A 12,739-nucleotide genomic window follows, 5' to 3' on the forward strand; every position below is an offset into this window, starting at 1 on the left:
CAGGGAAAAATGGCAGAGATGAGTACAAGTGAACATCACACTGCTCTGCAGGACTAGCTTAAGAAGGAAAGCTGGGGAATTCACAATGAGATGAGTAACACCACCCCCCCCAAAAAAAAAAGAAAAAAGAATTAAAAAAAAAAAAAAAAAAAAGAAGAAGAAAAAAAAGTGAGCTGTGGTCAGGGAGCAAAAGAAGGAAATGTGACCATGTCTATAACCACTGTAGCTGCCCCAGGAGGTTTCTTACTGAAGGTTGATCATGCCTCTGTGAGGAGCAAATCCAGGGCCTAAGTTGCACTAACAGCACAGTTCAGACTCAAAACAAGAAGGAGCTGTCAGATCTCAGGTGGTGCCTGGTCTTCATTTTTCTTTTTAGGTAGCAGTCATCTTTTTCTAATGGCTTAATGCCAAAAGTATGCTTGAAGGAGGAATTTCAATGAGGAAAGCTGGCAGTCCTACCCAGGTTCCATTGATTCAGTGGAATTGGCTGCAGTCCTTGTGGGACAAGTGCTCCCTTAATTTTAGACAAGTCTACTTCAAATATAATTAGACAGGAGTCTTTTTTTTTTCTTTTTTGCCCTACATGCTGAGCGAGATGCATTACTTGTAATCATTATATACTAGTTTATTGATTGTGGCTTTTCAGTATTCACTGTAGAGAGGCTTGTTTTAACAGAACTGTCAAGAGACATGTCTGGTTAACAAACAATTACCAGTTGAAGGTATAGAAACAAGCACAGGGATTTTGCCAGGATATACAGAAATGTGCAGACAAAAGATGAAAGGGCTTTTCTCTTGAATCTGGTATTTTTTAAGAGATGTTCCTAAAGTCCATTTAATGACATTTTACAAGTGGTTCAATACATTGTTTTCATCTCTGCTTTCCATATTTCAATATTTGTAAAGATTGAACAAATGGAAATTATTCTCAGGAATATTGCCTATATGGAAAACCTATGAGAGCCCACACAATGCATTACACCAGCTCATTACTTACAATATAGGTTACCATTAAAATATAATCCAGTTATTAGGAAAGCTGGAAGTGAGTCAATTATTTGAATAAACAAACAAAGACCTGGTTGCCCTGTAGTTTAGTGCATCCCTGAGACGTCTGTAGGCTCCTTTCCCACGCCTCCTGTCTCATTCCTAAACTAGCAGAGGCTGTTGTGCAAGGCAGCCTGGCAGCTCCTAATGAACAGGCAGAATTCCTGCACTGTCCACTTCTGCACATTTGCTGCAGGCACAGGGCATCCACTGCAGCTTGTATGTACCACAGGAGGAAAAAAGAGGTTTTGCAGCTTAGGGAAAGAGCAGCATCAGCTTATCAGGCCAAAGGAATGTTACTGTGGTCCCTCCAAAGAGGCCCTGTGTTCTGACTGCTTGGAGAAGCTGAAATGCAGCAGTTTGCTGTGTCAGGCACGAGAAGAAGGTGAGAAGACAAAAGAAGGCGCCAGATTTTTGCTGTCTCCAAAGGACTGGAGAGGGTTTTTTGTGTCTAAAAGATATAAGAAACAGTGATAACTTCAGCAAAAAGAAGTAACTCAGCCTCACAACTGACTGTAGTTTAGAGCCTTGTTAGGAAGCAGTATCCCTACACACAAATTCTTAGGTAATTGAATGAGGACAAACAGAAACAGTACATGAAAGAAACAAACCCCAAACATCCACTGGGACAAAGTATGCATATTTCAGTTCCTTAAGAGTGAAAGTCTGTATTTTCTAAAACAACTAATGTTTCCTGTTTCCATTAAGGTCTCAGACTGGGCATCCCAAACCATGCAAAGCTGTTGGCCAACAGGTTTATATTTGCCCTGGGAGTCAAGGTGAGATTCATGACACTGCTGCTTATTAAAGCTCTTGTTTTAATGTGCTTGGCTTTTGCAAGTTATGACACAGTAAATACATTTGTGTCACTTAGCAACCTCAGTTGTTTCTACAGGCATGTCTTTTGTTCTTGGAAATCTATTATAAATGCAGATTACAAAACAATTATTGGGGAATCTAAACTTGTCTTGTTTGGATGGTGTTCTGGCCTCTGCATTCTGCATTTGAACTGTGCACAGGAAAATCATTTACTTTGCACAAGCACCCTTCATTGACATTATTGTTATGAAGAGAAGCTCTGCATATTTAACAAATATTACAGAAGTTTCTGTAGAAAATAAAGGATGTGAGAAATGCCTGGAGAAAGAAAGGACTGGAAAGGACCTGCTAGTCACTGGGTTCACCCAGTTCAAAGCTGTCTTACTGTTTTGTAAACAACACTATAAATACTTTAATACTGTGATGCAACACTACATAGTCTCTATCATGAATTTATCAACCTGATTCATTTCTACACATGCCAAAGTCTGAGATCACAGACCGTGCAGCTCCAGCAAAAGGGTTTGAAATGTAAACACCTGCATAAATGAACTATTATTTATAGTTTTCACATTGACTGGGTTACAGGGTCTCCTATAACAGATTAGAACATGTGCATGATCTTGAACAGGTAGTCAAAGGACTGAGATTACACTGGAATGCAGACTTCAAAGGATTTAAGGGTTTTCTTTCTTTGTCCTTAACAGGTTTAAAGCTCTGAATTAATCCAGTTGTCCATGTTGTCAGGATCAGTACAAAAGGTAAAATATATAAATTGACCTTGATATTCTGAAATAAAAAGGTATCCTCAGGAAACACAATAAAATTATGTCAATTTTTTTATAGATGGACACAAAATTAATGTTATTAGTACTTGTTTATGAAACTCAGATTTTGAGTTGACTTATTCCTCTACTAGGAATCTCTGAAAGACAAGTATTACTAAAAGCATCTTAAAGACTGTTTTCTAAACATTTGAACAGATAAAGTGAGAGTGCAAGTGAATAATAATCAATAAAAGGGACCAATGACTGTTCTCAACTATAATGTCTTGCTAATAGAATAACTTACATGACAAGTTGCCATGAGAATTTTGGCAATCCCAGCAGACCATACACAGAAATGCATCTGGAAAAAAAAAAAAAAGAATAGCAGCAATGGTAATTTTCTTCTCAGAAAAATACTGTCAGGGGTCATAAAAATTTTGTCAACAGTTTTGCAACTCCTTTTATACTTTTATTTTTAAAAAACCCTCCCCTATCCTTAGTGTTCTATGCTTCGGGGTTTTGGGGATTTTTTTACTTGCAATTACTGTGGTAAACTGCTAAAGTAAAAACAGTGCTGCAGAGCTCATCTCCAGCAGTAGAAGACCAAGTATGATAACCAGGCTGTGATTCTCCTAATTAAAAAGAGAACACAGTAAGTAAGCTATAGCTTACTAAGGACTTGGCCAAATGACCTGATAGCTACAACTGACAAGGCCTCAGCTTCTTTGGGGCTGACCTGGCAGCCAACCCTGTCACTTACGCTCACAAACTCCACACCAGCACACCTATGACAGCCCCTCTATTTGTTGAAGTTGTTCTCATTTCTTTGGAGAGGCACTAGCAAGCAGCCAGCTGTTCAGGAGCTGGTTTCTGCCCGGAACACTGATAACGGCTGCAGACACTTTAGATCTGCCCCTAGCATGGATCGGGGTTAAGCCCCAGAAAGGTCTCTGGGTGCTGACAGACTGAGATCCATTCCACAGATATGACTGCGATGTAAATCCATATTGAGCCCTCTTTGGTACAGTTTTCCCACATCAACAAATCTTTGAGGGAGAACCGCAGATATGGGATATACTATCTTCTCCAGCATTTCAGCTTTTCTCTCATCCTCCAGTGAAAAGAGCAGATAGTACCTAAGTAATGGCTGAGGTTCCCAATTCCTCCAGGAGGAAAATCTGAAACACACTTCTCCTGAATGTCCACAAATCTCATTTTCTTCAGCTGGTAACCTGATCGGTAGCATTCTGTGTAAACATTTGCAGTATGTTTAGTCCTAAAACCCTCAGCAGATACTCAGTCCATTGTCAACGAGTCATCACTAAAATTTTGCATTTAAAAAGATCTGAGGACATCAGGATTCTGCGAATGACTGTGCTCTGAGCTCCCTATCTGTGACACTGATCTGCACGATCCTGCAAGCTTTTCCCAGCACTGCCGTTGGTTAGGGATGCAACGAAGCACGATTTGCGATTATCATTCCCGGGCTCATGAAAGCCCCAGGTGTAGATGTAATCACAAGCAGCACTGAGCTTTTGCTGGTATAGCTTATTTTGCTTTTGTGGGAGAAGAAAAGGCTGGAATAAGCTGTACTGGTTTATTGCAGTTTTGCTTGTATAGAATACCAGATTACCTACTCAGAAGTGATCTGAATATAGATCTCCCTTGGAGCTGAAGTAGATCCATCCACTGCATCTCTGTAGGCCTGCTTCTATTGCTTTTGAATAGATACCACAAAAATAAAGAATAAAGGTGAAAGTGTTTTCTTAAAAATATTTGGGAGTGGGCAGGGGGCAACAAAATCTCACTTTTTCATCATCTGTAGAAAAATGTGATCTGAGTTTTAATTGACAGTTACCAAAAAGGTGCTGGAAATAAGAAAGTCTTAAGTATGCACACGAAAAAATAATATGCAATTACAAAACATGATTTATGCCCAGCTGATGCAAATCTAGGCAGGGGATGTAGTGAAGGGCTTGGACACCTAGGCTAGAGTGACCAGTACCATGTGCACACAGCAGGCATGCTGACAAACACGTGCATTTCTGCACAGGGTCTCCTGCTCTGTACAGCAAGTGGAAGTAGCTCAGGAGAACATGAGGACAAACGGACCAAAGGACATGGCCTCACCTTTGCCAACCGCTTACTGATTAATCAAGGGCACGGTGGTGAGAGCAGTTGTGTGTATGAGCAACTTACGCTTTACAAGCTGTTCCCAGCGGAACCGACCGCATGCCCCGTCACGTGAATAAGCGTGTCCTGGACTATGTCCCCAGAGTTCCAACACCCAGAAAACCTTTTTTAAGGCTCATCATAGAAATTTTAGCCCCTGCTTGAAAGATGCAGTGACAGAAACAAGGGAAGGAATGGGACTGGGACATGAAGAGACAGGACAGAACCTTGATGCAGGTGATGAAGTAAACCGCAGGCTGAGAGAAATCCCGACGGAACACCTGCACAGAGTTGCTGCACGTGTGCAAATCCTAGCGATGCAAAGGCAGGCTCCGAAGGCGATTCTACGCCAAGGAACTAAACCGCAAACCCACGCGCTGCCGGCTGCGGGCACGCAGCGGGCACAGCGAGCAGGGCAAAGACGCTCGCCGAGCGCGAGCCTGGGTCAGAGCCGGGCGCTGCGGAACGAACGCGCCGCGATCCCGGCACGGAACCTCGCGGGAGGCGGCGCTGGCTGACGGGGATTGCCCGCAGCGCCGCGGCCGCTCCCGAGAGGCCGGTGCGGGCCGCTCGCGCTCCGCTGGGAAGCGCCAGCTCCGCTCTCCAGGCGCGCGGTGCCGCGGGAGAGCCGCACGCGCGCAACCGCCGGGCGCTCACGGGGGCACCGGCGCGCGCCCGCAGCGGCGCCCCGCGGGCCGTTAACGGCGGGGCGGGAGCGGCACCGGCCGGGCGCTCACCGGGCGCCGCTCGCGCTCCCCGCTGCCCCTCGCGCCCCCTCCAAGCGATCGTCCCGAGGCGGCGCGGGACCCTCCGCCGCGCCGCGCGCCCCGCCCCCTCCTGCCAATCACAGCGGCCCCGCCCCCGAGACCCGAGGTGCGGGGTTTGAAAGCGGGCCGGTCCACGCGGCGCGCAGACGGGGGGGGAGGGGACGGGACAAGCACCGTCGCCCTCGGTGGTCACGGGGCGGCCTCGCCCGGCCGGCGGCGCCCGGCGACGGAAGCCGCCCCCGCGCTGTTGGCCGAGCCCTCCCCGCGCGGGGCACCGGCCCCGGGAGCGGCCGGCGAGCGGTTGGTCCGGAGGGCCGCCCCCCCTTTCCCCCCCCCCCCCCCGGCCGGCGCAGTGGGAGGCGCCCGGGCGCGCGCGTCACCCATTGTTTACAAACCAACGCCAGCGGGCCGAGCTCCAGCCGCGACCGCAGCGCCGGAGCCGCGTGTGCTCGCGCGCGCGCGGGGCGGCGGGCGGGCGGCGGCCCCGGTCCCGCTGCGGCGGCTGCGGCACGGCGGGGACCCGGCAGAGATGCCGTGCCGCCCGGGCGAGCGCTTCCTGCTGCTGGAGCGCCCGGTCGCCGTGGGACAGGCAGGCTCTAAGGAGGTGGACGCGCTGGTGGCCAAGCTGGGCGAGGTGCTGCAGCTGAGCGCCCAGCGGGCGCCGCCGCCGCCCCGCGCCCCCAAGCACCTGGGGCCGGGCAGCGCCCGCGACCGCGCCGCCCCCTACTCGCCGCGGTGCTGCAGCGGCGCCGGGGCCGGGGCCGGGCTGCTGGCGCCGCGCGGACCGGCCCCGCCGCAAGCTCACTCGCAACATGTGGAGCCTCCGCGGCCGGACCGGAGCGGGCAGCAGCGGGTGACCAAGCAGCTGTGCGGACGGGGCTGGCTGCGGAGCGCCGCCCGCCGGAGGAAGCAGCCTCCGCCGGGGCCGGGCGACGGGCCGGCGGAGGAGGAGGACCCGCACCGGCTCCTGCAGCAGCTCATCCTTTCCGGCAACCTCATCAAAGAAGCCGTCCGGCGGCTGCAACTGGCGGCGGCGGCGGCGGCAGCGGCGGCATCCGCGGCCTCCAGCGGCAGCACCTCGGCGGGGAGCGGCGGCGCGGACGGCGAGGCGGCGGCGGCGGCGGCGGTGCAGCCCCTGCAGTAGCCGGCGGGGACGAGCGGCGGCGGTGACCGGGGCGAAGGAGCGCGGCCGCTGGCGGCGGCGGCGGAGCCCCCGCCGGGCGGGCTGCGGGAGCGCGGTGCGGGCTCCGCCAGGATGTAAGTGTATCCCGGCGGCGGCCGAACCGGGCCGGTGCCGGTTCGGGCGGGAGGGTGTCCGAGCCCCCCCCCGCCCCAAGGTCACCCGCGGCGCGGACCCCGTGGAGCCCCGGCCGGCGAGGCCGCGCACGCCGCCCGCCCCGAGCTGTTGTTGTGCCCCCCTCCCTCCTCTGCCTTCCCCGGGAGCTCCTCCTTCTCCTCCCCCCGCCGGGGCAGCCCGGCCGGGGCCGCGGACCCCCCCGCCGCCGGTCCCCCGCTGCCGCGGAGCTGCTCCGTCTCCCAGGAGCCATTTGCAATAATCCTCGCTGACCCCGGCGGGAGGTGTTTCCTTTCCCCTCCCGGGCTGGTTTGGTTTTTTGTTGGGGGTTTATTTGTTGTTATTTTAACGTTTATTGTTATTATTTCTCGTTGTGACTGTATGAAGCAGTTTTAAAAAATGTGAATATCAAAGCTGGAAGGCAGCTGGACTTAATAACAAATGAGTGAATGGAGCCTGAGATGCATTGTTCACATAAGGTAGCCGAAACAAGTTTTTTCTACCAAAAAGAAAAACCCTGAATCCACCCTTCCCCGACAAACTCAATGGCTCAAGTACAAGATGCAGCTGTTGATTTTAAATATATGCACTTCGTACCGGAGCGTTTGAAATGTGTTCCTGATTTACAGGACTTACTGTCTTAATTAACCTGTCTGTATTGAATAAACGTGGTCTTGTTTTTATTTTTGGGTCTGTGTCTCATTGTTAAGGGGAAATGAATTCTGGTTCCTGAGAACAAAACTGTGTAGGCACGTTCCCCCTTGGTCTTCTTTCAGTTGTAAGATCTCCATTTTGCAAGCAAAAAAAAAAAAAAAAAATATGCCCACAACAATCCGCATAGTCTGATGCAGTGGGACACCGGTTATTAATGCACGGAGATGCAACTGAGCCCCTTTGTTTGCCAGCAGCGTTCATTCGTGAGCCGTGAGACGCCCCTTCGAGCAGCCGAGAATGTGGCTGTTGGAATTTATAAGTCAAATCATACCGAAACAAAAATTAGGTATTTTGTACTGGGAAAGGAGCATGGCTTGTGTTGGTCACTTGTTCGGGTTGTTTTGATTTTTTTTTTTTTTTCTTTCTCTGAGGACGGGGGGGAAGACTCAGGAAAAGAGAGAAGAGGTCTACACAGCGATCAAAAAAATTTTTTTTTAATCTGTAAACCAGAATTTGAAAATTCAATGCTGGTCATTAAGTTTGAATACCTATTATGAATAGCTTCCTTTGTAAAATCCTATGTTGGGTTTTTAGGAGTCATTGAGCTTCAAGATGAGAACTGAGCACATCAGACAGACTGGAGCTTAACAATCTCCCAGCCCCCACTCAATTTGAGGTAAAAGCTTCTCCTTTGAAGAAGGTAGCAATCCCACATGAAAGAAAATGGAAGATGTTTGCCTTTGTCCAAGAGAGCAATTTGAGCAGCTACGTTTACTTGTGTGATTAGTTCTTTCATGAATATATTAAATCCACCAAATATTTTAGATTTCTTTCTCTGCCACAGCTGCTACTAGAAACTGATGCTGAAGCATTTTATGATGTCTCACTGAATTCCTCCTGCATTAGGACCAGTATGTGATGTTATTATTAGCTTTATCTTGACTAATTTATAAGTTGAATGCAGTTTTTCCATATCAAAGCATGTAAAATGCAAAAAAGAAGTTTGGTGCATTTTAGAACCTCCCTAATTACTAACATCTGAAGTCCTTTTTCTCATAACTTGTGCTGCTTTCGTGGCATTTTGCACAACTTGGAAAAGATTCAGATCTGCCATTAGTTCTTACTCTCTAATACAATGATGTACTGTGTAGGTTATCCTTCAAATGAATTTTTATTTGCAATTTTCTTGTTTGTTTCTGCAGGAAAAAAAGTTCAATAGCAGATCCAAAGAATATAACCACTAGCCACAATTGAAGAACTAGTTATTCTTGTATTTGTCCTTTAGATGCTCAGGGAGGTGGGTATTTGCTGTGCAGATGCTGAATTTGAACCCTGGGATGGGTAGTTTAATTACTAAAAAAAGCTGGAGGAAACAAGCTAAAAGCTGGGCATAGCTGGTAGAGCCTGAATGGTTAATTATGGTTAAAAATATATGGGTGGAGGTCAGCTGGAATTCTGAAAGCTGGCGAGTTTGACTTGAACTTTTTACCACTGATAATTATGCATCGATTTTGCATCTCCTTTCCCTCCCCCCCTTCCTCCTCCCCAAACCCTAGCCCCTGTATACTAATGAGAACAGCTAACTTTACAAGTGTCCTTTGTAGTCATTGAAAGCCTCAAGACATTCCTTTTAAGGATTTTACTAGAATAACACTTTTCAATAAAGTGGCAGTTGAAGTGAGGCGTAGAAAAGATGCTAATAAATTTCACTGTGACTGGCTGGTTTTTAAGCTTCCTAAATTACTTCTAAAATAGCTTTTACTTTCTCCTTTGTGCAAGGCTGGGAGATGTATATATGGACAGGGTTATAGGAAGCTAAGTGTTATGCAGAGTGTGTGATGATTCAGTAAAAGGAATTTTGGCCCTTGTTTCAGATAACTTGCATAACTCACCAACACATCTTTGTCACATCTTCCATATAAATATTTGTCTTCTTCAAAATACAGAACATGTCACTCCTTCATAAGGGAACGGATCGAACGCGGCTCATTTCGGTTTTGGAAGACACATTTTAAAAGATGTTGGACAATTGAAGTATTGCCAAAAGGTTTTTGTTGATTTGCTGCAAATTCTCCTTTTCTTTGCCTTGTGCTACACTATGCAAGCATACAAACTGTGGTATGAAAGTCATCATCTGCTTTGTTTCCCAAGCAAGATAAAACGTGTTGACCTGGGAAATAATAATTTTTCTAGTTTTTATATATCTGTGTTTCAGAGGTGGGTTTCTTAAGTATATTAAGTCTGTGCCAGCCCTCAAATACCAGTTGTTGGTTTTTAGAGAAACAAAATGGAAATACATTTGGCCTTTACAGCATGCTTAAACTTTTTTCATTCATGAGTGAAAATGTAAGTTTACTTACAGGTTTAAATTTGGAATAAAATTGTCTTTTCATGATAGGCATTTAGCTAGGTTTTATCTCTTTTTTTTTTTCTGTACTGTGAAGAAAAAAATTGTTCAAAACACACACATTTTGCAGTGGATGACATGAACTGTAGAACCAAAAGTAAACCGTTTAGATTTTTGTAACAAGTAACATTTCAATGCATTGGGAAAGAAATCTAATTTCATTATATCTACAGAGGGCTATATGCTTTGAGGGCAAACTTGATTTTAAATAATGTAAACAAATGCACTGAAGGCTCACAACCTCATCTTTCAATGTGCCTCTCTGTGGTGTTGCACTAGCATGGCACTGGGCTGCCACAGATTTCTCATTCGTGGTTTGCATTGCTGCTTAACTCCTCCTGAGTTTTCTCTGTATGACTGAACAACTGTTTTCCTGACTGCCCAAAACTCAGCTTTGCATCCCAGTTATATCTTGTTCTTTTTACTCCCATGTTCCCTGAGCTCTTAAAAGAACCTCAATTAGCCAGAAGTCTGGCAGGTAGAATGATTTTTGTCTGCTATTTCCCTCATGTGACCCATATCCCTTGTAGCTCACTAGCGTGTATTGTACCAGCACTTAGAATCTACTGTAAAAATTATATTGGCATGGTACTTGGCATGATAAACATGGTGGGAAACTAGGAACTCCACCCTTAAAATGAGGATTAAAAAAGGCTTTCAAGCAAATAGCAAGCGCATCTCGTGGAAGGCAGAAGGGAGAAGAAGGATCTGTGCTGGTTAATGCACAATTTAAGTTCTGGTCAGCTGGGACCGGTCCCAGTGTTGGTGACTTCTCCTCCAGCTCCATATTAAAAGTGTTTCTCATTCCCTCATGGTGCCTGGCTCCATGATTTTTGTCTTTTCACCCTACATTCCCTGTCTTAGCCAAGCTGCTTTTTTCCACTTGTGGTTGAAGTATTTCACTTTTACACGTCCTTTGTCCCCAAATATAGTAGCTTTGTTCTCTTCAGTTGCTTTTTGGTGGGTGCTTTTGATGTGCTTGTTCACTTGACTTTCAAATATTGTCACTCAGTCACTTCTTGGTGGCCACAATCTGGTTAACTCCTTACAAACCTTGCAGTGTGAGTTGGAGGGCAAGTTACAAGTGTCCTTCATCTTCAGTTTGTACAGCATAGGGCAGAAATCAGAGGAGAAATCCTAGCTGCAATGAAATGAACAGATGAAGTTAACAGAAAAAAATATTTTCAACTTCTATGGGAATTTCCTCCTGGTTTTTTTTAGAAGTAGCTGGGAAATACCACTTAAAGTGGTACAATAACTACAAAAACGCCTTTGGGGGAGCACAAAAATGACATCAGCACACTCATTTCCTGAGTCAATGACTTTGCTTCACTTTTTCTCTTCCAAAAATTATGTTTTAGCTGTGTGACTAACCTCAGTCACCTTTGTCAAAGCTGCAGAACTGCCATTATGCAATTTCCTTGGCAAAAGGCAGCTGCTGGAAAAGAATTGGTGCCCATAGAGAGAGGAAGGCTGCAGTGTGCCCGAGCTGCATTAGTAAACACTGTAAACTCCACAGCAGAGGAAGCTACAGGAAATCAGGCACCATAAATTCAGAGGCGTGCAGCATTAGCTGTTCCTTATGCAATATCCTGTATTTAAATTGTATTATTTTTGCTTCCCATTATATAATATGGTGGTGTCTGGTGGAGTGATACAGCCAGCTAAGGGTGCTCTTCATCACTGCAGGCATTAGGTAGGACATGAGGAATCAAAAGAAATTGTAAAAAACACCATGTCTCTGTGTCCTGCTTGTTAATTACTGACTTGGCAGGACTTCATTCATGAAGAGGTGCAAGGATAGGCTGCAAGCTCCTGAGCTATATCAAGAAGTTTAATACATTCAATTCCAACCCCAAGAACATATTTTATAGCAGCAACAATTTTAAAGCTAGGGGCAAAAAAATCCTGCTGGAGCTTTGAGCTTGGAAGCCAAGTGGTAAATTCAAGAATAAATGGACCTGCTTTCATTTTCCTCCCATGTAGGTACTTCAGTCTTTATCCAAGGAACTTCACTGCTCTCTGGCACACTATGGGGCTTGTATCATCAGCTGCCCCTCAGGAGATGATCTCTGATTGATTTTACAGTCCAGGGAATTTGTAGTCTTCCAGCTCAATGGGATCACTTTCAGGAGCTGACTTAAATACGTTTTTCATTTGGTGGTAAGGGATGAAACAGCACCAGGATAAAAATGTTTTAATTAGAGGAAATGGATCCTGGCTGGCTTAATAGTAAATATTTACTGCTCTAAGCATTTTGCCATAAGAGATTGGGGCTTATTCTACCCGCACCACAACAATTGTCCTAGATTCAAGGCTTAAATCTACAGAAGCATGGGCTCACAGTTGAAGTGCAAATTTGGGTTATTAGTGTTCTTCAATCCACATTGCAACGCCTCTTCTTGTTTACAAGACTAACTTACTGTTCCAGAGGAAACCACACAGGGCTGAAGCAGGTGGCTGAATGCATGTGTGTACATCCCAGCTTCTCCTGCAGAATGGAAGATGGGGGGGTACCTAATCCTCTCCTGGTGCCAGCAGGCAGCACTGGCACGTGCTGTTCCAGCAATACTGACCTGTCAGTGCACGCCCCACTGGTGTGATATCTCATCTCTACATTGTTTTGGAAGGTAAAAAACCAGACAGTTATGTTTTCCATCTTGCAGAACTGCTCTGTTGTTAGTTTTCACGAGGCTGCTTTGACAGCTGCTTTCCTCCAGTGCCTCCGATGCAAACGTCCTCAGCTGCTGTCAGCTCTGACCTAACTGGGGCTGGATTCTGGATCACAGGACACAGAAAACTTATTCCCATA

General features: G+C 46.5%; 1 protein-coding gene and 1 long non-coding RNA gene across 3 annotated transcripts; one reads left to right on the forward strand and one right to left on the reverse strand.

The window, feature by feature from the left end:
- Positions 1–338: 338 nt before the first annotated feature.
- Positions 339–5,570, reverse strand: LOC311157215. Of its 2 annotated transcripts, none has more exons than XR_014616398.1 (3): positions 4,271–5,570; positions 2,938–2,994; positions 339–1,498 (listed from the first exon to the last, which is right to left on the reverse strand). It is a non-coding gene; the product is annotated as an uncharacterized lncRNA (long non-coding RNA). The 2 variants fall into 2 exon arrangements; XR_014616399.1 differs by having other exon boundaries at positions 4,267–5,570.
- A 106-nt stretch (positions 5,571–5,676) lies between these two features.
- Positions 5,677–7,549, forward strand: LOC311154160 (GSK-3-binding protein-like). The gene has a single exon (XM_084206388.1). It carries the CDS (start codon positions 6,102–6,104, stop codon positions 6,714–6,716), a length of 615 nt encoding a protein of 204 aa, XP_084062514.1. The 5' UTR covers positions 5,677–6,101; the 3' UTR covers positions 6,717–7,549.
- Positions 7,550–12,739: the final 5,190 nt, after the last annotated feature.

Source organism: Fringilla coelebs (genome assembly GCF_963513975.1).
Source record: "Fringilla coelebs genome assembly, chromosome: 1".
NCBI classification, from domain to species: domain Eukaryota; kingdom Metazoa; phylum Chordata; class Aves; order Passeriformes; family Fringillidae; genus Fringilla; species Fringilla coelebs.

Coding starts and splice junctions, on each gene's coding strand:
- LOC311154160 (XM_084206388.1), top strand. CDS start 6,102: ATGCCGTGCCGCCCGGGCGAGCGCTTCCTGCTGCTGGAGCGCCCGGTC.